The sequence below is a fragment of the Lissotriton helveticus genome, chromosome 9, assembly GCF_964261635.1.
Source record: "Lissotriton helveticus chromosome 9, aLisHel1.1, whole genome shotgun sequence".
Taxonomy (NCBI): Eukaryota; Metazoa; Chordata; class Amphibia; order Caudata; family Salamandridae; genus Lissotriton; species Lissotriton helveticus.
In genome coordinates this window covers 750,279,043-750,304,572 of record NC_136070.1, presented here as the reverse complement: position 1 = coordinate 750,304,572, position 25,530 = coordinate 750,279,043, and the positions used below count along the sequence as shown (strand labels likewise).

Below are 25,530 nucleotides of genomic sequence, written 5' to 3'. Positions count from 1 at the left end.
CTGACCTGGAACATCCGGGGGCTGGGAGACCCAAGGAAGCGCAGGCAAATAACAGCATACATCAATAGACACTCTATTCAAATAGCGATACTCCAGGAGACCCATCTAGACCCCTAGAAACCGCAAAGATTTGTGGCTAAGTGGGCGGGCTATAGCTGGTTTGCATCCTACTCCACTTACTCATCAGGCGGTCATACTAGTCCGCAGAAAACCCCCATATGTACCTGCAGGAGAGGTATTGGACCCGCAGGGCTGGTACAGCCTGATGTGGGGAGCGCTTGTATCACATTCTGTGACACTGGTTAGTTGTTATGGTTCTAATATAGATGACCCCATGTTCTTTGCTACACTATGGGGGAAGATTGTAGATATCGGCTCTACACACTTGCTGTGGGGTGGAGATTTAAATATCACTCTGAATCCACCACTAGATAGGTGTAATTCGTACCCACACCACTCCACCCGCTCCCAACGTCAAAGGAGGGATATCTGTACAGATTGAGTCTGCTAGATGCCTGGAGATATATGCATCAGGGAGGCGGGAGGGTACTTGCCACTCGACCATGCACAAGACCTGGTCGCGGCTCGACTACTGGGTGATCACCAGGGGACTTAGCACATGGATAACCTGGGTAAAGCAATTAGCATGCACCTACTCCGATCACTCCCTTGTACTTATGTGCATATCAAAACCAATCACACACACTCCATACATAAACTGGTGCATGAATCACACCATACTCTTAGAACCGGCGTTCCAAGCCGAAATGCATCGCTAGCTTTCTTGCTGAGAAAAGGCGACTGACATGTGGGGTCCCACAGGGTTCATCGCTTTCTCCCCTCCTTTTTAACTTGAATATTTTTCCCTTAATCTTGACCCTTCAAAAGAGAGAGGTGGTTATATTTAACTACGCTGATGATCTCCAGTTAGTGTTTAATATTGACTCCTTCCCTTTATCCATGGAAAGCTTCCAGTCTACTATGATATTCATTAGCAACTGGATGAATGCTAACCATCTTAAGCTAAATCCCGATAAAACCGAGCTGATTCTCACAGTTGGCCCAGGGAATCCCTGGAATTCCAACTTTTGGCCATATTGTCTGGGGTGCCCGCCATCTCCCTACCAAAGGGGATGATGGACGGAGCATTAGAGCAAATCAAACACTCACCCCCAGTCAACTGATCTGGGTTTATTCCATCATCATTCTTTAGCTCACTCCACCACCCATGTTCAGACATGGCCATATGCAAATCAGTCTGACCCTGTGCCTCATGGGAACCGTCCAGCCCGAACTGCCAAGCCATGTCTTCCCCGGACCGGGAACAAGCATCCTGGGACCGGTTTCTGGCTAATCAGCCAGGCTAGCTTAGTCAATACGTGACATAACCTGGGCAAGTATAAATTGAATCCGGGCCTCGATGGTTCAATATCTGCTTATTTTGCAAATTTTCCGGAGGTGAAAGAAGCAAGTAGAGACCACAGCACTTGTCTGTGCCATCATCCTGAGGTTATTGTTAATCATGATGCCCAGGCTTTTAACTGCGGTACAAAAGGGGGTGGTGATGGACGGAGCATCAGAACTAATCAAACACTCACACCCAGTCAAAAGATCTGGGTTAGATCCATCACCGTTCTTTAGCCCACTCTGCCACCCCAGTTCAGACATGGCCATATGCAAATCAGTCTAACCCTGTGCCTCATGGGAACCGTCCAGCCCGAACTGCCAAGCCATGTCTTCCCTGGACCGGAAACAAGCATCCTGGGACCGGTTTCGGATTCATAATCCTCATCAGCCAGGCTATCTTGAATCCAGTGGCCAAGTGAACAAGGGACTCACGTCTGAGCATACCCTGCCACACTTAGGGCAAATAAAGCGATACTTAAGGGGATTTAGGCCCAGATCTCTCTACTGGGGTGAATGTATGATATTGTTCTGCATTCTGTCCATCAACTGTTGTTTTTGCATTTGTCACCCCGAGTGGGACGGGTATGCTCAGATGTGAGTCCCGTGCTCTCCATGCCACTGGAATCAAGCTATCCTGGCTGATGAGGGCTGAATCCCGAAACCGGTCCTAGGATGCTTGTTTCCAGTCCAGGGAGGACCTGGCTTGGCAGTTCAGGCTGGACTGTTCCCATGGGGCACAGGGTCAAGACTGATTTGCATATGGCTGGGTTCAAACTGGAATGGCATGGTGAGCAAAAAAACGATGGATTTAGGCCCAGATCTCTGTACTGGGGTGAATGTATGACATTGTTCTGCATTCTGTCCATCAACTATTGTTTTTGCATTTGTCACCCCATCTCCGGTCAGCTCAGTTAAAAGCCTGGGCATCATGATTAACAATAACCTCACGATGATGGCCCAGATAAGTGCTGTGGTCTCTGCTTGCTTCTTTCACCTCCGGAAAATTTGCAAAATAAGCAGATATTGAACCATCGAGGCCCGGATTCAATTTATACTTGCCCAGGTTATGTCACGTATTGACTATGCTAACTCCCTGTATACCGGCATACCGGCTTACCAACTACGTCGGCTTCAACTGGTGCAGAACCAAGCTGCTAGGCTTTTCTATGGCTAACCTAAATCTCACCATGTGAAACCTTTTTTGAAAAACTTACATTGGCTTCCCGTGACCCAATACTGTCTCTTTAAATTGGGCTGTACTATCTACAAAGCTCTCTCGGATCATGGTCCGGCCTTCATCGAGTCTAAAGTACAGTGCTATGTCCCCTCACGAGATTTACGTTCTGCGAACATGAATCTGTTGACCCCTTGCCCATTTAAACGCAAATAACACGGGGGTCTAAGATTCTCAACTCTGGCACCACAATTCTGGAACTCCTTTCCCCCCAATTGCGTCTTTCCACTTTCTATATTCAGTTTAGGAAGTTTCTCAAAACTTGGTTATTTGTTCAGGCCTACAATTGAAACCCTCATTTACTGTCCCAGCAACTGATCGACCCCGCTCAGCGCCTAGAAACCGTTAGTGGCCTTCGGGCTTTATAAATTGTTTTTAACATAACAAGAAATACAAGAATTCTTTCAACGAAATCTGGGTTTGGTTGAGCACATGATGACGATATGGGAGGCGTTCAAAGTCGCGGTCCGGGGGCTGAGCATTGCAAAGGGGGGGAAAGCACTAGCCGAGACTATACGGAAGCCCACATTTTTAGTTACGTGTTAGAGGTAGAAGGAGGCAGCGCAAAAAACACAACAGATATCCTTCAAACATTCAAAACCTTTTATACCGCGCTATACAAGTCGGCGAGACAGCAGCCGATATCCTTACAGTAATACCTGGAGCCGATCTCCCTGGGAGGGGGTGGTTGGGGAACTTGCAGCGGGAGTTTCTCACCACCCCCTTTTGTACCGCTTTTGGCCGCCATAAGTGTGGCAGGGTATGCTCAGACGTGAGTACCTTGCTCACTTTGCCACTGGATTCAAGCAAGCCGGGCTGAAGACGGCTGGAATGCCAGAAACCGGTCCCTGGAAGCTTGTTTCCGGTCCAGGGAAGGCATGGCTTGGCAGTTCGGGCTGGACTGTTCCCATGAGGCACAGGGTCAGACTGATTTGCATATAGCCATGTCTGAACTGGGGTGGCAGAGTGGGCTAAAGAACGGTGATGGATAAAACCCAGATCTTTTGACTGGGTGTGAGTGTTTGATTGGTTCTGATGCTCCGTCCATCACCACCCCCTTTTGTACCGCTTTTGGCCGCCATAAGTGTGGCAGGGTATGCTCAGACGTGAGTCCCTTGGTCACTTTGCCACTGGATTCAAGCAAGCCGGGCTGAAGACCGCTGGAATGCCAGAAACCGCTCCCTGGAAGCTTGTTTCCGGTCCAGGGAAGGCATGGCTTGGCAGTTCGGGCTGGACTGTTCCCATGAGGCACAGGGTCAGACTGATTTGCATATAGCCATGTCTGAACTGGGGTGGCAGAGTGGGCTAAAGAACGGTGATGGATCTAACCCAGATCTTTTGACTGGGTGTGAGTGTTTGATTAGTTCTGATGCTCCGTCCATCACCACCCCCTTTTGTACCGCAGTTAAAAGCCTGGGCATCATGATTAACAATAACCTCAGGATGATGGCACAGATAAGTGTTGTGGTCTCTACTTGCTTCTTTCACCTCCGGAAAATTTGCAAAATAAGCAGATATTGAACCATCGAGGCCCGGATTCAATTTATACTTGCCCAGGTTATGTCACGTATTGACTATGCTAACTCCCTGTATACCGGCATACTGGCTTACCAACTACGTCGGCTTCAACTGGTGCAGAACCAAGCTGCTAGGCTTTTCTATGGCCAACCTAAATCTCACCATGTGAAACCTTTGTTGAAAAACTTACATTGGCTTCCCGTGACCCAATACTGTCTCTTTAAATTGGGCTGTACTATCTACAAAGCTCTCTCGGATCATGGTCCGGCCTTCATTGAGTCTAAAGTACAGTGCTATGTCCCCTCCCGAGATTTACGTTCTGCGAACATGAATCTGTTGACCCTTTGCCCATTTAAACGCAAACACGGGGGTCTAAGATTCTCAACTCTGGCACCACAATTCTGGAACTCTCTTCCCCCCAATTGCGTCTTTTCACTTCCTATATTCAGTTTAGGAAGTTTCTCAAAACTTGGTTATTTGTTCAGGCCTACAATTAAAACCCTCATTTACTGTCCCAGCAACTGATCGACCCCGCTCAGCGCCAAGAAACCGTTAGTGGCCTTCGGGCTTTATAAATTGTTTTTAACATAACAAGAAATACAAGAATTCTTTCAACGAAATCTGGGTTTAGTTGAGCACATGATGACGATATGGGAGGCGTTCAAAGTCGCGGTCCGGGGGCTGAGCATTGCAAAGAGGGGGAAAGCACTAGCCGAAACTATACGGAAGCCCATATTTTTGAGTTACGTGTTAGAGGTAGAAGGAGGCAGCGCAAAAAACACAACAGATATCCTTCAAACATTCAAAACCTTTTATACCGCGCTATACAAGTCGGCGAGACAGCAGCCGATATCCTTACAGTAATACCTGGAGCCGATCTCCCAGGGAGGTGGTGGTTGGGGAACTTGCAGCGGGAGTTTCTCTCTGTTGAGTTCGAACTAGATGAAATACGAACTGCCACAATGCAACTCCGTTTTGGCAGGGCCCCTGGGCCTGAGAGCCTACCTGCAGACTTTTACAAGACATACATAGGGTACCTAGCGCTAATACTTAAACAAGTATTTGATGAAGCCTTGGAATTAGAGAAGCTGCCACCACCCATGAGAGAAGCCACCACAATCTCCATACTTAAACACGGAAAGCCAGCTGATGAATGCAATTCGTACAGGCCTCTCTCCATGATAGTTCAAGTTCAAGTTCAGGCATTTGTATAGCGCACTACTCACCCAGAGGGTCTCAAGGCGCTAGGGGAAGGGGTTAAATTATTTGTCGAATAGCCAGGTTTCCAGTTCTTTTCTGAAGGAGATGTGGTTCTGATTAAGGCGGAGGTGGGTGGGGAGTGAGTTCCAGGTCTTGGCAGCAAGGAAGGAGAAGGATCTGCCACCCATGGTGGATTTCCGGATGCGCGGGACTGCGGCGAGGGCTTGATTGGACGATCTTAAATGGCGGGTGGGTTTGTAGAAGGATAATCGAGTGTTGAGGCATTCGGGTCCTAGATTGTAGAGGGCCTTGTGTGCGTGGGTGAGAAGGCGGAAAGTAATTCTTTTGTTGACGGGAAGCCAGTGGAGGTCTTTTAGATGTCCGGTGATGTGATCTTGGTGCGGGATGTCTAATATGAGTCTCGCTGACGCGTTTTGGATGCGCTGGAGTTTTTTCTGTAATTTTGTTGTGATTCCGGCGTAAAGTGTGTTACCATAATCCAGTCGACTCGTGACCAGTGCATGGGTGACAGTCTTTCTTGTCTCGAGGGGGATCCAGCGGAAGATCTTTTTGAGAATGCGAAGTACGTTGAAGCAGGAGGACGAGACGGTATTGACTTGTCTGGACATCGAGAGAGAGGAGTCTAGGATGAAGCCAAGGTTACGTGCATGGTCTGTGGGTGTGGGTGCTGTGCCCAGAGCTGAAGGCCACCAAGAGTCGTCCCAAGCTGAGGGGGAAGATCCTAGGATGAGCACCTCCGTTTTGTCTGAGTTGAGTTTTAGGCGGCTCTGTTTCATCCATTCGGCTACTTCTTTCATGCCTTCGTGAAGATTGGTTTTGGCGGTGTTGGGGTCTTTGGTGAGGGAAAGGATTAGCTGGGTGTCGTCGGCGTAAGAGATGATGTTAAGGTTGTGTTGGCGCGCGATGGGGGCGAGAGGACTCATGTAGACGTTGAAGAGGGTGGGACTGAGTGAGGATCCTTGAGGTACGCCGCAGATGACTTCGGTGGCCTCTGATTAGAATGGGGGAAGTCGGACTCTTTGAGCTCTCCCAGCGAGGAATGAGATGATCCAGTCCAAGGCTTTTCCATGTATGCCGATGTTGCTGAGTTGATGTATAAGGGTGCTGTGGCAGACAGTGTCGAAGGCGGCGGAAAGGTCGAGTAGGATGAGGGCCACTGTTTCTCCGTTGTCCAGGAGTGCTCGGATGTAGTCGGTCGCTGCAATGAGGGCGGTTTCGGTGCTGTTTGGCTCGAAACCCGGATTGAGATGGATCAAGGGAGTTGATGGATTCAAGGAAGGCGGGAAGCTGGCTGTTGACGGCTTTCTCGATGACTTTTGCCGGGAAAGGGAGGAGGGATATGGGTCTGTAGTTTTTCAGTTCTGAGGGGTCCGCTGTGGGTTTCTTCAGAAGGGCGCTGAGTTCGGCGTGTTTCCAGCTTTCCGGAAAGGTGGCAGAGTTGAAAGAGCAGTTGATGACATCGCGGAGTTGGGGTGCGATGATGGAGTCAGCTTTGTTGAAGATGTGGTGGGGGCAGGGGTCAGAAGGCGAGCCAGAGTGGATTGAGTTCATGAGGTGAATGGTGTCTTCAGTGGTGATTGGGTTCCAGGCGCTGAGGTTGTTAGTTGGAGGAGTAGGATCTGAAGGGGGTGGGGCGGGTTGATCGCTGGGAGAGTTCTCGAAGCTGTTGTGGATGTCGGCAATTTTGTTGTAGAAGGAGGATAGCGCATTGCAGAGGTCTTGGGAGGGGGTGATGTCGTTAGTTGCTGCGGTGGGGTTGGTGAATTCTTTGACGATATTGAAGAGTTCCTTGCTGTTATGAGTGTTGTTGTCAAGACGATCCTTGAATGCTGATTTCTTGGCGGATCCAATCAGTTGGTGGTGTTTGCGGGTGGCTGTCTTGAGGGAGGCCATGTTGTCTGAGGTTGGGTTTTTTCTCCAATTCTTCTCTAAGGTGCGGCATAGCTTCTTGGATTTTTTAAGTTCGTCATTGAACCAGGGAGCCTTTTTGCTGGCTGATTTCATCTGGTGCTTTTTCAGGGGTGCTAATTCGTCCGCACTGTGGGTAATCCAATGTTTGAGGTTGGTGGCCGCTTGGTCTGGGTCCATAGAGAGGGTGGGAGGGTTTTGGCTGAGTGATGTGAGGAGTTGGTCGGTGGTGATTTTGTTCCAGTTTCTCAGAGGAATAGGTTGTGGACGGTTGTGGGTCAGGGTGGTTTTGTAGCTGAAGTGAACACAACTGTGATCCGTCCAATGGAGAGCTGTAGTGTGATCGAAGGAGATGTGCTTGCTGGAGGTGAAGATAGGGTCGAGCGTGTGTCCGGCTGTGTGAGTGGGGGTGTCAACAAGTTGTTTGAGTCCGAGATTGGCCAGGTTGTCCAGAAGGGTGGTGGTGTTGTTGTCGAGTTTGTTTTCAAGGTGGTAGTTGAGGTCTCCTAGAAGAATGTAGTTCTCGGAGGCGAGGGTGTGTGGGCTGACGAAGTCTGTGATGTCATCGCTGTATTGAGTGCGGGTGCCTGGAGGCCTGTAAATGAGGGTGCCTCTCAGTGTGGTCCTGGGGTCGGTGTGGATCTGAAAGTGGAGATGTTCGGCGGTTGCAAGATTGTCGTCGGAGCTGGTTGTGATTTTGATGGTGTTTTTGTGGACGATGGCGATGCCTCCTCCTGTTTGATTGGTGCGGTCTTTCCGGATAATTTTGTAAGCGTCCGGTATGGCTATGGCGATGTCGGGAGCAGATGATGTGTTCATCCATGTTTCAGTAAGGAAGGCGATGTCAGGTGACGCAATGTCGATTAGGTCCCAGAGTTCTGTTGCGTGTCTGTGGACCGAGCAGGTGTTGAGCAGGATGCAATTTAGGCGGGTAGAGTCGGAGTTGTGTTTGGAGGACGTGGTTTTGGTGAGGGTCCTGAAGCAGTTGAACTTGCAGGAGAGGCAGGCGAATGGGCCGTGGGTACGTCCTGGAGTAGCTTCGCAGCATAGTGGAGTACGTCCGGGGTCGAGGGCGAGGAGAGTAGCGGCATCATATGTGACTCTAGAGGGTTGGGAGCGACGGGGACCAGGGGGTCAGGCGCTGGGCGCGGTCCAGGCGCGGACGGGCGTAGATGGGCTTACCTTTAACGCACCTTCAGCGCGGTCGCAGCGCGTGGACGCTGTGCGTACGTCCATTCGTCATAAATGGAGGATGGAGGGGGGTGGGGCGAGGGGGGTGTCAGCAGGGAGGCGGGAGCGGGGTGGAGAGGCGGTGCTGGGAGGCAACAACAATCAACAAAATGGCAGCGACCCCAAAGCCAAACAGGACGAGGCTGGGATAATAATATTTGGACAGAGAGGAAGCGTCGCAATAGGCAGCAAAAACAATTTACACAGTCACAGGCAGCAATGCACAGACAAAATCAATCACAGTTAATTAGTGCGCCGCTCGACGTCTAAAATCGCGCTACGATGCAGTACTAATGAGGCACAATGAATGAATGAATGCAGGGGTCAATGCGAGCAAAGGGCAGTACTTTTAAAATGCTTTTTCAGTCTGGCAATGTGGCGATACGATACCAGCTTGGGAGCAAGGGAGCGACCGCTTCTGAAGAGGTTCAGGACGGTCACAGCGCTAGTGGCCGAGGGAAGAGGCCTAGATCAACTACAATGTTAAAATATTGGCTAAAATAATTGCGAACCGGCTTAGTCTCCTCATGAAGGCATTGTGCTGCCTGATCAGGTAAGTTTTGTGCCAGGATGCGCTACCTGCACTCTCTATTCGCAGCAATGCAGGATATAGACCCTGACTTAGAGGCGGCTGCGGTATTCCTTGATGCCACCAAGGCGTTTTTGGTGGAATGGGACTACCTGTTTGGCATACTGGGGCAAATGTGGATGCCAGAATGCTTCCTGGCCTGGATACGGCTGCTATATACGCGGCCACACACAAGGGTCGTAATAAATTACGCCAGCTTGCCCTGGATCGAGATCACGAGGGGAACCAGACAGGGATACCCGCTGTCGCCACTTTTATTCACCTCTGCTGTTGAACCCCTGGCGACTAGACTCGGGCAGCTACATCCGCGAGTGGGCTCTTGAATACCCAACTCGACATGTATTAGTTTCGCTATATGCGGACGACATCACGCTATATGTGCGAGAGCCCCAGACCCGCCTTAAGTAGATATTGCGAGAGTTTATAGTGTTTGGTGAGTTATCAGTAATTAAAATAAATTGGGCGAAATCTCAGATGCTCCCGCTAACCGATGCCGTGCGTCCTTATCCCTTTGACTACCCCATAGGATGGTGCCCCAATGAATTTAAGTATCTGGGAATAACAATAACTAGAGATGGTCCGGAACTCTTGCGTGCTAATTATAGGAGGACAATAGAACATATCACGGAATCTGTAGGGAGAGGGATAGCGCTGCCTCTATCCATGACGGGTAGAATCTCCCTAATGAAGATGGTGATCCTACCCAAGTTATTGTACTTATTCATTAATATCCCCCTCCCACCGGGACCTTCCTTTTTTTAACCCATCCCATGCTCATGACGAGCACAGCTCATCATGAGCCACGGTTGCCGTGTGCTCATGACAAGCTGAGCTCGTCATAACGGTTCCAACGCTCGCATGCAGGGCTAATTCCCCCGCTGTGCTGAGTGTTCTAAGAAAACAGGTGTGGCCGTGACGAGCCACCCGTCCCCAGCACAGCAGGGGAATTACCACCGCTGCCAAAGGGTTAAACTCTTAAAACTCAGATGATACGCCTCGCATGGGGAGGGTGGCAACCCAGACTGAAGTTGGAAACTTTGATGCTGCCATTTACACAAGGGGGCTTCGAGGCCCCTAACTTTGAAATATAATATTTAAGTGTGCTTTATGCAACCTATTGGCTCAATCCACCCTCCTTTATGCCACACCTGGCAATAGAACAATATTACATGCCACCTACCCCACTATCTGAATTTATAGCAACACAAATGCAGATGCGGGAAGTGTGCTCCTCCACTGTTAGGTGCACAGTGGCTGCATGGCAGCAAATTGCAAAAACGACTGAGTATAGAAATTATTTACTCTACCATGCTCCCAGCGATCCACCATCCTGCCCTAGAGGTTACACGAGAAGTGCAATGTCGCCAACTTCTCACTAGAAGGAATATAGCCACATGGGATGATTTCTTTACAGGCGGGACGTTCCGCAGCAAAGAACAGTTCTTTGCAAATGGGGAACCCGAGCAAATAGATTTATTAATTTATGTTAGGCTGAGACAGAGCGTAAGGGCTGCAACCCCTGACTACCCTGATGAACCCCCTATGATGGGCCCTTTACATTGCCGCCTCCTCCAGAACACGAGCTCCGCTCATGTAGTAACTCAGATTTACCACGCTACACTGGCAGAAACCAGTTTGCACGCGGTGACCGCTAGAGAGCACTGGGAACGAGAAATTGGAGAGCCACTGGAAGCAAAGAAATGGCAATATTACTGCGAACAGACTGTCAAAATATCGACCAATAGCCGGCTGAGAATTATACATTTTAAATATCTCCAAAGACTCTACTACACCCCTGTAAGGCTATTTAAGTTTCAATTGGTCTCTGTAGCGACGCCAAAGATCCTGTGATTCTGGGCAAATCACTTAATCTCCCTGTGCCTAACAAAACAAGCATTTACAATGCAATGGTCTCGTCCTTGTTAAAGTTAGAGCTATTGGCATTGCTCATGACATTATTTTTGTGTTTAAAACATAAATAAATGGCATTGTCATTTACAATGCCAATAGCTTAATCTCTCGCAAATGTGACACCTATTGCATTTGCACCCACACACACACACAGCCTCATGCACGCACCCACACACACAGAGCCACACACAGAGCCACACACAGAGCCACACACAGAGCCACACACAGAGCCACACACAGAGCCACACACACAGAGCCACACACACAGAGCCACACACACAGAGCCACACACACAGAGCCACACACACAGAGCCACACACACAGAGCCACACACACAGAGACACACACACAGAGCCACACACACAGAGCCACACACACAGAGCCCAACACACACACAGAGCCCAACACACACACAGAGCCCAACACACACACAGAGCCCAACACACACACAGAGCCCAACACACACACAGAGCCCAACACACACACAGAGCCCAACACACACACAGAGCCCAACACACACACAGAGCCCAACACACACACAGAGCCCAACACACACACAGAGCCCAACACACACACACAGAGCCCAACACACACACACAGAGCCCAACACACACACTCAGAGCCACACACACACAGAGAGCCCAACACACACACACAGAGCCCAACACACACACACACACACAGAGCCGCACACACACCCACAGAGCCCAACACACACAGAGCTCAACACACACAGAGCTCAACACACACACACACGCACACACACACACACACACACAGAGCTCTCTGCCCAGTAACGCCCCCGGGAACAGAGGCAAGAAAACAAACGATCCCAAGCAGGGAACAGAGGCAAGAAAAACAAGCAGGGAACAGAGGCAAGAAAAACAAGCAGAGAACAGAGGCAAGATTATAGACCATTTTTGATAGATGCAAACACGTACCAATGTAGGGTCCCGCCTACTGGACCCAACTACACACACACACACACGTGCATCGAGGACGCACCTTGGAGATCTGTTCCAGGGCGAACGCCGCGTCGCAGTAGCTCGGCTGCTGCAGGTACTTCAGGTGCGGCCGGACGGCGGCGGCTCCTCTCCGGCGGCCGCCCCGGTTTCACCGGTGTCTGCTCAGCCCCAGAGGCAGCCCCGCTGCTCTCCCGCTCGAGAAGCACTACCATAGTGGGAGCGCGGGACTGCTCTTCAGAGCCTGTGCGGCGTGCAGGCGGCTCCGGCTGGGCTGGTGGCAGTGGCTGGGCTGGCGCTGCTGGTCCTCATGCTGCTCTCGGCCGGGGAAGGGGGGAGGAGGAGCCGGCGGAAGGCAGGCGCATGCAGCGGGGGAAGCCTTCTCTGCTCTCGGCCGGGGAAGGGGGGAGGAGGAGCCGGCGGAAGGCGGACGCATGCAGCTCACAGAGGCACCCGCGCAAATTAAATATTTAAATAAAACATTAAGTCGCGGGGTCGGCACCCGCGTAAATTAAATAATTAAAGGAGCGGGGTGGCGCCCGTAAAGTGTGGAGAGGGGACTGGCGGCGGGATTAAAGGGCGCGTGCTCACTGGAACGGAGGTGTCTGAGGGGGCTGGTGAGGGAGCAGCCTTACCGTCACACCGCTTCTTTTAATACTGTAAACAAGTATCGGGCAGACGGGTAGCAGGAGTCTTTGATCTTCTGCCCGTTCACCTCTGCACAGACCTCGGTATGGGATACAGGAAGTGCGGAAGCGCTCGGTCCGCTGCTCCTCCAAGCATTGGGTGAACATCATATCCTGGTGGGCTTCCGGCAAACAAGCAAAATGGTGGCAGCAGCTGCGGATAAGCCCCGTCCTTTTCAGACTGAGGGGTGTGTTTTTTGTTGAGTGACTGAAGACGTCACAGAGAGAAAGGACAGCAAAAAACACGCCCCTCAATCCAAAACGGACGGGGCTTAAAGTTACAGACAAAGCTCTTCTCCAATGGCTGGCCGCCGTTTAGGAAGCCAGCCAATGGAGAAGAGCTAGCTAGTTTACCTCCCTACTAGAAAACATAAAATCTCGCCAGTGAGACTGCGCAAGCGCAGCCTACGCTAGCCGCGACCTAAAAATGAATGTGTGTCCTCATGTAACGTAACTGGTGCTATGTAAAGCGCTCTGATACCCGATTCAGTTCGGGTCAAGTTTGCGCTATATAAAACTCTGCAAAAAAAATAAATTGCATGACAGTGACGCCTGCGATAAATGCAGGCAAGGTAGAGCAGACTTCCTGCAACTGGCATGGGAGTGAGCAGAGATCAGACTATACTGGAAGACGGTCTTAGATGCGCTAGGGAACATGATCATGACAGATATCACACAAACTCCTGTAGTTGCACTCTTGGGCTACACGGCAGATATACCCTCGGCATACCGAAGATTCAAGGCACTGAGCCTTTTATTAGCTAAGCGAAGGGTGGCGTGCAGATGGGGCAGAGGGAGAGCGTCCAAATTTTAAGTTTGGATTGGAGATCTCGTCCTATGGCAAGAACAGACATTGATATATGCAGAACTACTGCCCACAGCGTCGAGGCCAAGAGATATTTAGGACCCACTGCACGCATACCTGCTTACAAATCCGGAGGCGACTAGTGATACTGTGAAGCTCCTCACCTCCAGCGATTAGATCAGATGAGCCAGGCAATACCAAACTCGGAACATACACACTCAGAATGCATGTAATCTCCCCCTCCCCTCCCCGCGTGGGAAAACAGCTAAAAAACAAACACAACGCGTGCTCCCTGAAACTTAAGGCTAGAGGGTAATAGGAGAATACACCCCTGGACTACATCACTATTGTAGCGCGAGTCGGCCCTGCCCCGCCATTACACCTACTCTGCCGATACTCTGTTCTGAGCCGTGACAATAGAACAAACAGGCAGGTGTATGCTAATGTTCATGGGACTCTTTGAAATGTGAATATCCTACGTTTCTAATGTATGCTGTAATGCAGAATTGTTAATAAGAGAATTGTTAAAAAAATGCTGGCCCTGGCAGCAAGTGTTGCCGCTTTACATATGAAATAGCAAGACTTCTAGGCTTTGTCAATGCATGTTTTAATGGGTGACAAGAGTCTGTCCTGGCTTGACTCCGGCTTAAATCCATAATCGGAGATGGACTAGAAAACCAGATTTGATGCTATGGAGATTCAAGCCATTCTGAAACTCGCAGAGCTTGCACTGGAGTTTATTGGAAACACCATTAGTGGCTCTTAAAAACGTGTTACGTGTATGTGCATAGAAGAACGTGCTGCCGGAAAGTCTTGCTTTGCACTTAATAAGAGTATAAGGATGAAAAACTGACCACTATCAAGTGACCAAAAATGCCACCCTACCTGGTCCAGGCACCAACCCTGCTCCCTCAAAATGCTGGGAATTATGCTCTGTGGCCTTTCTGCAAGCGTTCAAGCAATACTTCCAGACGCGCTGCTGATACACAGATAGCTTGCAGTGCAACGGAGTGGAGGCTGAAGCAGGAGGTTTTATATTTTGTGTACCTCCTTTGCAGTGAAAGGATATCTTCCTGTCCGCGCATAGCCATTGAAGCCCTCTTGTGACATCAAGTCCTTTGAAACTTTCTTGGAATCTTTAAAAGTCTTGCCACGCATATACCTTTTGGTTAAGTCCTACCAGCTGGGCTGCGAGAGCCTTGTTACTCGTGGCCACTCCTTCACTCAAGCCAGCATCTGCAAATGCTTCCATCAATTGGACATTGTTCGATGTCCTCCTGCCCTGCTCCTCTCCACAGAAGAGGCAGTATAACCTGTTACTGGCCTCAAAGGAACGGGAGAGAAAAGGTGCCCTGTCTTTGGCAAATATTTCTCCAGGCTGGGGCAGACAATGTACAACTACTGGAAAGCTGTGCTAAGAAATTATCTTTCTATGGTAGGCACTGCATATTGCACCAAGGCACCCCAGCCAGCACTTGGTTACAAAGTATCACACAGCACAAACAAAGGGGCGAGGAGCCATGTACTGGTAAACAGAAGTTGACAGTTGGGGAAGAAGTTGTGGTGCATATGCGAAGCCCATACCTCTACAGAGTTCATTGTGTCAACAACCGCATGCAAGATGTCTCTTCCACACAGGACAAAGGCAACTTGTCCGGTGGGGAACCAAAGTTCTGCAGGCACTCACCCTATAGCCCATATAATATCGTTCACACTATGAACAGTTTCGGTGTCACACATTTGTGTAACATGGTACTCGCGCACACATTATGAGGGTGAGGAGGGCAGAAATGACGGAACTGAATCAATTGTGACAGGGAGGGCTTTCAGCTATCTTCCTTTCCTCCTTGTGTACATGAAAATTCACGTTACCATTAAATATACCATCAGCCTCTCCATAATCTGCTATGAAGATACAGTAGTTACCCTGTACTATGCTTGGCGATACCACTGGGATGCACCAACTGGCAAATACAATTCAAAATTCTGTTGCTGAAAGTAAGCGAAAATTATTGGTCAAGTTCTACTGGGGGGTTAACAGGGCATCAAGAAAAAGTGAAAACGGCCATGATGGGCCAGATTCCCACCCATGCAAGATATTCATACGTACAAAGACGAAAGACGTAGGAAAGGGACATGCTGGTCCTATGGACAGACCTCACCAACATGAACAATTTTTTAGGACGGAAGACGCTTGGATTGAGGAAACAGGATGATATGCTGGGGTATATAATATTACTTCTGAAGTTGTGGTTTTCTGAAACTGCAAAACGGGGTTCCAATGAACAGATCACATTAAGCTTTGATGAAAAAGTATAAAATCCGTATTTAACCACTTTTCCCCTCTTTTTATCCCCCAGATGAATGACCCCAGTCAGGCCAATGACGAGGGCATCACAGCTCTACACAATGCCATCTGTGGCGCCAACTATGAAATTGTGGATTTCCTAATTGACATTGGAGTAAATGTGAACTCTCCAGACAGCCATGGATGGTGAGCAACTGCATTATAGGTTTCCTTAGACACCCTGCATTCCCGTAAAGGATTAGTATGTCCCATCATGGTCATTTTCCTATTGCCAATCTTTTTATATTCCAGAGATCTCCTTGACCCCTTCTTCTCCTGCTATGGCTATTAGTTTAGCAAAAGTTTTTTTGTCTCATGTAACATCACTAGGAAATAAAAAAGAATTCCAACGAGTTCCTTAACACCACCAAACCATATGCAAACAAATGCAAGAATAATTCCAGGAGCCCTTTTACCCGTTTCAGGTTTGGGTTTTGTAGTTTAGTATCTCGGTACTTGGAGTGGCTCTCATTCCTCTCTCTACTTTACGCCTCCTTATGATCACAGGTGAAGAACTTAGTTGTGTGGGGTTCTTACTACAGAGCAGGTTCCTTTTGCTTACCATATATAAAGTCCTAGGCAAGCCATGAAAGGAGCGTATTTTTTTAAGTTGTCTTTCCTTACTTTTTAACCATCATTTCCTCTCTTACTTCTGTTCTAGGACCCCCTTGCACTGTGCAGCCTCCTGTAATGACACTAATATTTGCATGGCATTAGTGAAACATGGCGCCGCCATATTTGCTATGACGTTCAGTGATGGTACGATGCCAGTCGAGAAGTGTGACCCTTACCGAGATGGATATAAAGAGTGCAGCTCCTATTTGTCAGGTAGGAGAATGGAGAGAGAGAACTTCATTCAGAAGTCTGGCGAAACTGGGTGTGTTGGGGCTCTGGTGCACCCAAATAATTCACGTGGGTGCTTTGTTGACTTTATAGTGCACATTTATGTTCTTTTGAAATTACATCAGGTTCCTGTATCCACAAAGAAACCCAATCTAAGTGATGGGTGTAAGGCTCAGGTATGGGTACTGGGCACACTTTGCCATAGGACTTTCAGTCTGCTAGCCCCACAGATGTGGAACGCCTTCCACTCTCACTTCGGGGAGCGACTAGTCTTTTGGACTTCAGGAGAGGTCTTAAAACCTGGTTGTTCACCCAGTAGGCCTCATTAGCTGCTCTTTCTTGTTTTTTTGTGTGTGTGTTGTCTTTTTGTGTTCTTTTTAATTGCGTTATGTTATTCTGAATCTGTTCCCCTTACCCAAAGCGCCGGGACACTCTTTTTGAGTATCCGTTGCGCTATATTAAAAACATAAATAACATAACATAACATAACATAACAAGCGGCACCTCACAGATGAGTCATAAGTAGGCCAAAACCTGGCTGGGCTTGCTTGTGTGTCTGTCCCAGGCGGACTAGGCTGTTCGGTCAGGGCTCACTAGTTCCAGTTGGAGCAGGTTAGACAGAGTTTATGCAGCCTGGCCATTGTGTAGTGTTTCAGTGGATGAAAAATGATGCACTGGAATGTGGCCCATGCAGTCACTCGTGGCTGAGAATTGTTTAAGCATTCCTTCCATTACTTTGTTGTTTGTTCTTTCTACCACAAATCCCCTCCCAGCTGCTCTTATTGTTTCTTTTGTTACACTGTTTAATTCATGGCTTTCCTATTCTGCCCCCTACCTTCCTGACTTTTCATTCTCACCAAGTAAGGCAAGTTTATCCTTTGACGTTGTGTTAACTCTTTTAAATGTTTCTGTTCTTCCTAGACGTGGAACAGAGCATGGGGCTGGTGAATAATGGAATTGTATATGCACTGTGGGATCACATCACAGAAGAAAGAGATGAATTGTCCTTCCGCCAGGGTGATACTGTCACCATCCTCCGCCGTGATGAACAAGATGAACCTGAATGGTGGTGGGCATCTTTGTACGGGCGGGAAGGATACATTCCAAAAAACTACTTCGGGGTAAGAATCTTAAAGATTATTAGTAATGTGCCCTATGTGATAGATTTGTGAATAGAAAGTAACCCTGGGCTAAGGCTGGAGAGTTGATTTGATGGGGCATATACGTAGGAGAACTGAGGTGAAGTTTAGGAAGCTTGTGTTATATGTCTTGAGTGAAGAGCCTTCTGTCATTGTTATAAACTGCAGGTAGCTCACAGTCATGCTTAATCTAAGAAGCCAATAAAAAGAACATTAAGGTAGGGGGGGCCTAAGGGAGTTTGAAGACCATGCTGAGACACATTCCCTCAATGACATACAACAAACAAAAGTGTCACAGGGTCTAAATATAAAGTCTAACTGTGGTGCATCTAACTGAAGACGTAAGTGTTAAACCCTACATGAAGATAAGAAAGAAAGAGGAGAGATAGGTACTCTGTGGTCACTCACAAGATACCCATCAGTCACCACTCGGAACCGCCCTTCATCATTTGGGATTTCTTTTAACCATATCCAGGGTACGCCACTGGTAGCTGATGGAAGGTCAGATGCAATTAACCTTTGTATACCTAGAGGCGACCTATATGGTTTTGAGTGTCACAGGTCACTCATTGGTAAAAGAAAGGAGAGTGACTGATCTGCAGTGCATGTGAAGAAGAAGTGTACAGTGAGTCTAAAATTGGGTGAGAGAGCAGGAAAAATTATTCTGTTTTATGCTCGCTCCACCAATGTTAAAAAGCAGCATTGGTAAATTAAACAAATATTTACCAGGATGTAAAGATGGTCAACATGTTTCAGCAAATTCGAGGACTAACGAGTCCATTGCTTTCATCAGGACCTTGATATAAAGTGATGCTACTGCAAAATTATAATGTGAAGAGTGAATAAAAAGTGACTACATTTGAAACAATCTGCAATATTGAAAAGGATCACCTGAGTCTCTAGGTGTCGTCTTTCTTTGCAGTTGATGTATGTCACCTTGTGAATGAAGTAGAGGGCTCCACCTCGCCTGGCAACGGCTCAGGACACGAGGGAAGCACCGTTGCCTCCTACTAAGCCCTCATGTAGGGTTTTACACTTACGTCTTCAGTTAGATGCACCACAGTTAGACTTTATATTTAGACCCTGTGACACTTTTGTCTGTTATATAATCTAAGAACCCTCCATCAGATACAGTCCTAGTTTGTGCATCTTATGAAGAGTGAGGGGCAAGAACAGTGGTAGCACTCAAATGTGAGATGGAATGCAGAATAAGGGGCATACCTATGCCATCAGTGTGCATGGGATGACAGTCATAGCTAGTATTTCTGCTTTTCAGTTACAACTGATACAATCCAACTAAAGGGAATATTTGCTTTTCATTGTAAATCGAAAACACAGAAATTGTCCGTGCTTATACTGATTTGGTGCCCTCTTGCTTAAGTGCAGGCTATGCATTAAGCATTTTAATATGATAGAAGATCTGCTATGTCCCACTTGGGGCCAAGGTAAATCACCCCACAAGCCCTTGTAACCGTTCCCCAAGCTAGTGAGCCCATGGAACTACTTCTATTTCCCGTCCCTGCCGTTTCGAAGTCTCATCTAACTTTAACTCCTCTGTTCTCCGCAATCTGGTGTGTGGTGGCGAGCACGCCCACAGCTGAACCACCATCATGATTTATAAGTGTGGACCATAAAGTGCTTCACCTAACACTTCTATTCGTAGACTTACACCCTGATGGGGTCTAAGAAGCTTGTGAGTGGGAGCAGCAATATCAACACAGAACGGTCTTTGGCCGTATCATGAACATCTTCAGCTTCCATGTTCAGCATCAGAAAGCATATGTATACCAATTTTGCTGACATTGCACTCTACACCACATACAATAACTTGGGTTTAAGTACATGGCCTTGTAGGCAGCATAGCTAGGAAACACAAAGAGGCAACCACTACACTGTGCCGTCTGCAGCATATCTTCTAAATCATACGTTTCCCGAGTAATTGTATTTGTTGCAGACAAGGCAACTTCAGAAAAAACGGGTCTATGTATACCGTCTGGGCCTGCTCAGGGGCACAGAAAGGGTTTGTGATGAGGCCCCAGGATTACAACCTTTCATTATCATCATATCCAATATCAAAGTTTGGCCCTAATGGGGCCAAAACCTGTTTAGAGACACCGCAGAATCACCTGCTCAAACTACTGTGAGTGCATTAAATGTCAAAATATTAAGCTGTGCTTGGTTTTTCCCTACAAGACGGATTTCTCCTCCACGTCTTCAAAAAATGATTTACCACCTCACCTGTTTTTTCATACAGCCTCACAATTGGATGTCACAAAAAATCATATGGCCAATAGTATATTAATCCCCATAGTAGGCTTCTTCAGTTTGTCCAGTGGAGCAGGAAGAGTCCCAGTGTCAGACAATAATAATTTTTTTATTAGCCATTACCTTCCATGAAATCTTGCAATAGGTAAATAAATGGGCAAGCTGACACTGGATTGCAGAAACAGAGCACGTAGTATCTATAACATAAACCTCATGACTTGTGTATAAAATCTTATATCAGCTGATCATTGTCATTTAAGTGAAGAAAACAGCAGTAGGCACTTTAAATGGCCGCTATTAACTTATATGTACTACAACCAAATGTTTTTGAGGGGAAACGGCCTTTAGAACACGGCTGAGTCACGAGTGCCCTTTCACCGCAAGAGTAGCTATGCTTGCCTGAACCATGCATGTGCCTTAACCAGGCATCTGACTTAACCATCCATATGAGTGGCTAAGGCAGACATCAGTCTAGTGTCCTAATGGGCGGGGAGAGGAGGAGGAAGCATCGGAACAGGAAGCTCCGGACGCAGACAGGAAAGTGGGGCTGGGCCTGGGTTTGGGAGGGGTAGTTTTTAGGGGTGGGGGCGGTTTTAGGGCTCAGGGTGGGGTAGTTTTTGGAAGGGGGCAGAGTTTTAGGGCTCAGGGCAGGGGGCTGGGGTCATTTTTAGGGCTCGGGCTGGGTTTAGGGGGTAGTTCTTAGGGGTGGGGTCATTTTAGGGTTCAGGACAGGGGGTCAGGGCAGTCTTTATCAAAGGGGGCAGGCTTTTTAGGCTCAGGGAGGAGGTAGGGGGTCGAAATAGTTTAGGGTTTTAGGGATCAGGGAGGGGGAAGGTCAGGGTAGTGTTTTTAAAAGGGGTAGGGTTTTAGGCCTCAGGGCGTGTAAAAGGATAGGGGTAGGTTTAAGGGCAGCGTGTGGGTACATTATAGGGCTCAGGGCGGGGAGGCTGGGGTCGGGTAGTTTTAGGTAGGGGCAGGGTTTTAGGCCACAGTGTGGAGTGAGGGGAAGAAGTAGTTTTGAGGGCAGGTCGGGGTAGGTTTTAGGCATCATGGCGGGGGGAGGTGAGGTTGGGAAATAGTATTTTAGGGCTTAGGGTGGGTGAGGGGGGTCAGGGTAGTGGTGATCTTTGCAACGCATATCCCCTTACCAATCACGCCTTTACAACAAATCTTTGTAAGCACTAAAAAAAGAATTGTTTTTCAGCGCAAACAATGTAAACATTGATAACCACTGATTTTTATAAGTTTTAGAAACATTGAAAAATGCTATAGCCGTGTACATTGTAAGAACGCCAATGTCTACAGGGTACTGTGAGAGTGCTGTACTCTACGTTGTAAGTCTACTAAGACCAAGGCAGTCTATATTTGTCAACCTTGATAAGCCTTGCCTATATTAAATGGTGAGTTTGCCCATGAGAGTCTGTTGTGTCCTTCAGCATACTCCATCACGGACTTCTTTTATATATGTCCTTGTGTCTGGTCAGTGTTTGGTTGTGAGTCCTAGTACTCCAGACGGCTTTGGCTGGCTCATTACATTAATTCCCAAGTTCCATAAATTCACTAGCTCCTAGCTGCATGCTCCCTCTCATTTTTGCATGGATACAGTAGGGAATAGATATCATAAATCTCTCAACCAGAACTATTTCCAATTACACAGACCAACCCGTCTTGCTTATTCCATTTTACAGATGCAGCCAATATTAGGCCCAAACATATGTAGGTACTTACTCAAGGTCCCTCAGCACTTATGACAGGAGCTACATTACTCCTGGTTTTCTGAAATTCGGCCATCGCCTGCAGATTTTAGCATAGAGACCCGGGTTAGATATCTTTTGCTGGAGGTCTACATCAAACAGTTAAAGCAGTCTATGGAATCTTCTCTTTGTAGAAACAGCGTGACACATTAAGGTAAGGAATGTTTATTGTTCCTACATGGAGAAGATTCTACCTAGTAGAAAAGCATGGGCCAACTCACCCCATTAGAATCTTACTTTCATTCTGCCTTCCCTTTCCATCTTAAAATTTAAATCGTACGGTTCATACCGGTGTTCCCATAAAGATACCACCAGGTATAAGAGGAACAGGTGATGAGCTATACTACTAACCTAATTGGAGTTTTTTTAATTATTTTTTAAAATAAAACCTGACCACCATGATCTTCTGTATTCTCTTGCGCTGCCAGTATTGCACCTGACTAGTAAAAAAGGAGGGGTTGCTGGTGACCAAATGAAAAATGATTCAGCAGACTGCAAGTTCTTTTTCATTCAGTCTTACAGGCAGAGGCGAACTCTTTCATCATACGCAGAGTATCTTTGTTCCATGCACCATTTAGTTTGCATGTCCTTAGTCTTCACATATATAGTTACCAGGTCCTGTATGAATAATATCCATAAACGAGACATACACATAGAATATTGTATGTTCTGATAAGCTACTCAAATACAGTGTTCATTTGTGCAGCAGGGTATCTAGAGTGAGAGGAGATCACTCTCTTTTCAAACTTCAAATTTCCTGACCATGTGATAATCGTGATATATGGTTTGTCCTGGATACAATCTGATATTCTTAGTATTATCTGTCCACATGCTCTCAGACGAATATTTTTTTTAAAGGACAGTAACTTGGTATTTATACATTTAATTTACATAGAATTAATGTTAAGTGATTTGGGGGGTTTGAGGGAATGAGCCTAGGAGGTTTGAGATGATGCAAATACATTTCTACAATACTAGACTTCAGAATAAGATATGGGGAGTTTCTGCCACACCACTGATGTTTTGATTTTCGTTCCTTCTCTCCCCTTCTAGCTCTTTCCCAGAGTCCGAGCACACCGCTCTCCCTAAGGATCCCGTCAACCCCCTCTAAGAAGATGGCATGGAATCTACATTGCTACCTGAGAAGATTGCAGACCCTAAAGACCCTGTCAAACCCTCTAAGAAGATGGCTTAGTGGGGCAGAGCACATTTGACAATTTAACGCTGGGAAGCAATGCACTGCTCCATGACATTGGAGAAGATTACATGATATGCCATGATCTTTACCTTCTGGACTTCCCATGGATGTCACATTAGTGGTATAAGCAGCTTCTCATGCTCTCTGCTGCTCCTCTATTAAAGCTTGCAACACTCATCATTTGGCTCACAACAGTGTTGTGGATAAGGAGATAATGGCGCCCTGCGAGAGACTGCTGCTGATGCTTTGCACCACTAATTTATAAGAACTAAACTGAAATAGAATAGGCTAGTCTGGCTTACTTTTTCACAGTAAAAACAGCAATATTTTGGGGTGGAATTTGCAGGGGTTAGAGAATAATACAAGAGTAACAACTGAAACATTGCACTGCTGTGCCCGAGTGTGTAACATTTGACACACACTAGTTCAACTCCTGAATGAAGAGAGAGCGTGACATTGAGCTTCACAGCTGCAGTTACTAGAGCAAGGCACTAGTGTGGGACAATAGTAACACTTCTATATGGGTAAGTACAGAACAATAGCCAAAGGTAGAAGTATAATTGTTGTGAGAGTTGGTGTATCACCATAGCATGACAGAGAAGTATCTTAGGGAAAAGATGGCCAAATTCTTATTTTTTTGTGTGATGTTCAAAAATATATATCTGACTTTAAGCCAAAAGGATTTGTGCCACATACTGAAAAGGACTGAAATCCAGCCGTCAAGAAATACAAATGCTGTGTCAAGGTTGGATAATTCATGATGGTTACTGCGTAATTACATTCTTGTATAAATTGCCATGTGTTAATTTAGGTGAAACATTTCCCTTTGCACAATACTTGTTGATAAGATCTATACAGCACACAAACCATATTCCTATTGGTGTTCTTAGTAGCCGAAACATTGGTACTCATGTTCTGACCTAGAAAAATATGAGGCTCTTTTTGCACCGACCCGACTGAAGTCAAACATGTTGCAGGGCAGTTGATTATTTGACAGACCTATCTCACTGGTTGTTACTTTGTTTTATTCACTTTCTTCAGTCACACAAGAATTGCTTTGTAAATCATTAGATCCTGACATGACTTTTGATTGCAATACACTCCAGTAATAACCCTGTGCAAACGTGCCAACAGATGTAGACCTACAAGAATTTCATTATCATGTCATTCTACCTGATATTCTAACCATTGAAGACAGTTAAATATCTGTTAATGAGAATGGTGTGAGAATTCTCAGGTTTAACTACAAAATAGCATTTTTTCTGCTTTAGAGCTCATCATATCTAAAAGAGTAATTTTTCACGCCTTTTGTAGTAATCTCATGCCTCTGAGTGGTGCCCTATTCTTCCTTACTTCGCATTATGGATAAGCCATGCACGCACCTGACTGTATTTGAGTTTTAACTTTAGAGCTACAAATTTAGAGAAAGACGGGGAACTCTTGTATTCCAGCTATGTGTCTAAAGCTGCCTGAATTGTCAATTAAAGTACTTTGCCGTCTGTTGTAGACATCGTATTTGCTGCTTAGCAGTGGAATCACTTGATGTTTATCCACGCTAATGAGCAAAGATGGCCATTCATGCAAGTCCTTTGATTGCTCTCCACACAAATGTCGCAGCAGGACACAATGCCACATTGCTCCTACTCATTGTCTTCAAATTATTTGCAAGTAATATTCTAGAATATACATGCTCTGAATGTTCAATTAACTCAAGGGCACTCAGCCCAGGGTCTAAGCATTGACTGTAACCCCAGCTTTCCCGTGGAGCCAATGTGTGCATTAACCATTATTAGTAGGCCCGACAAGCCCTACTTAATTTGTATTCCAAAGCCCCTCCCCACCCATGTTGGTATCCAGAAGTTCTAAATACGGGTCAGCCCTGAATTATTGTCATCTCCAGCTACTGTCTACACACCCCACCTACCATTGGTATTTCCATCAATATCAGAGGACCTTTTGGTATTGTGCCACCATCCAAAGCTTCCTACTGTATGTATTTTACTGCTTGAACAATAATTCTAGCTTCATCCTTTGATTTTTATTTTCGTTTTCTCTCTGCATTTTTATTGTTTGTATGCATTTTGTCTTGATTTTTTTTTTCTTTTTTTATTATTAAAAGTTGGTAAATTGTATTTTTTTGTACTTTAATGGATATGTTCTGCAAAAGGAACCATGTTATTGTAGAATATCTTAATAAATCTTGGATTTTTTTAAACCAGCATTTGCACAATCACAATGGCACAATGGCCTTTTACAGTTTTTAAATTACTGATTTACTGAATGGCACATTTGGGTGTGTGTATCCTTGAATGCCGGAATGGTATGAAGAATGGATGGTTGACTGAGAACAAGGATAACTAAGTGATTGATCAAATGCGTGAATGCATAATGGACTAAAGGAGTGCATATGTATACATAACTGCAAGTGGTGAAGAGGCGAGTAAGTACTTAGAAATGTTTACATAACCTGGAAGCATAGCTTGTTGTCAACAGAGTTAGACGCGTGCCTCCTC

At 46.8% G+C, this 25,530-nt stretch overlaps 1 protein-coding gene across 14 annotated transcripts in view; it reads left to right on the top strand.

Annotated features, from left to right (window-relative positions):
• The window catches only part of PPP1R13L (protein phosphatase 1 regulatory subunit 13 like), a 1,016,088-nt gene extending 990,838 nt beyond the window's left edge, over positions 1-25,250 (top strand). For all 14 annotated transcript variants that reach the window (XM_078660882.1, XM_078660878.1, XM_078660877.1 and 11 more), the window contains 4 exons: positions 15,832-15,965; positions 16,480-16,646; positions 17,583-17,782; positions 22,873-25,250. In XM_078660882.1, coding sequence (XP_078517008.1) covers positions 15,832-15,965; positions 16,480-16,646; positions 17,583-17,782; positions 22,873-22,908 — 537 coding nt within the window. In that variant the 3' untranslated portion in view covers positions 22,909-25,250. The remainder of the gene's footprint in view (positions 1-15,831; positions 15,966-16,479; positions 16,647-17,582; positions 17,783-22,872) is intronic.
• Positions 25,251-25,530: the final 280 nt, after the last annotated feature.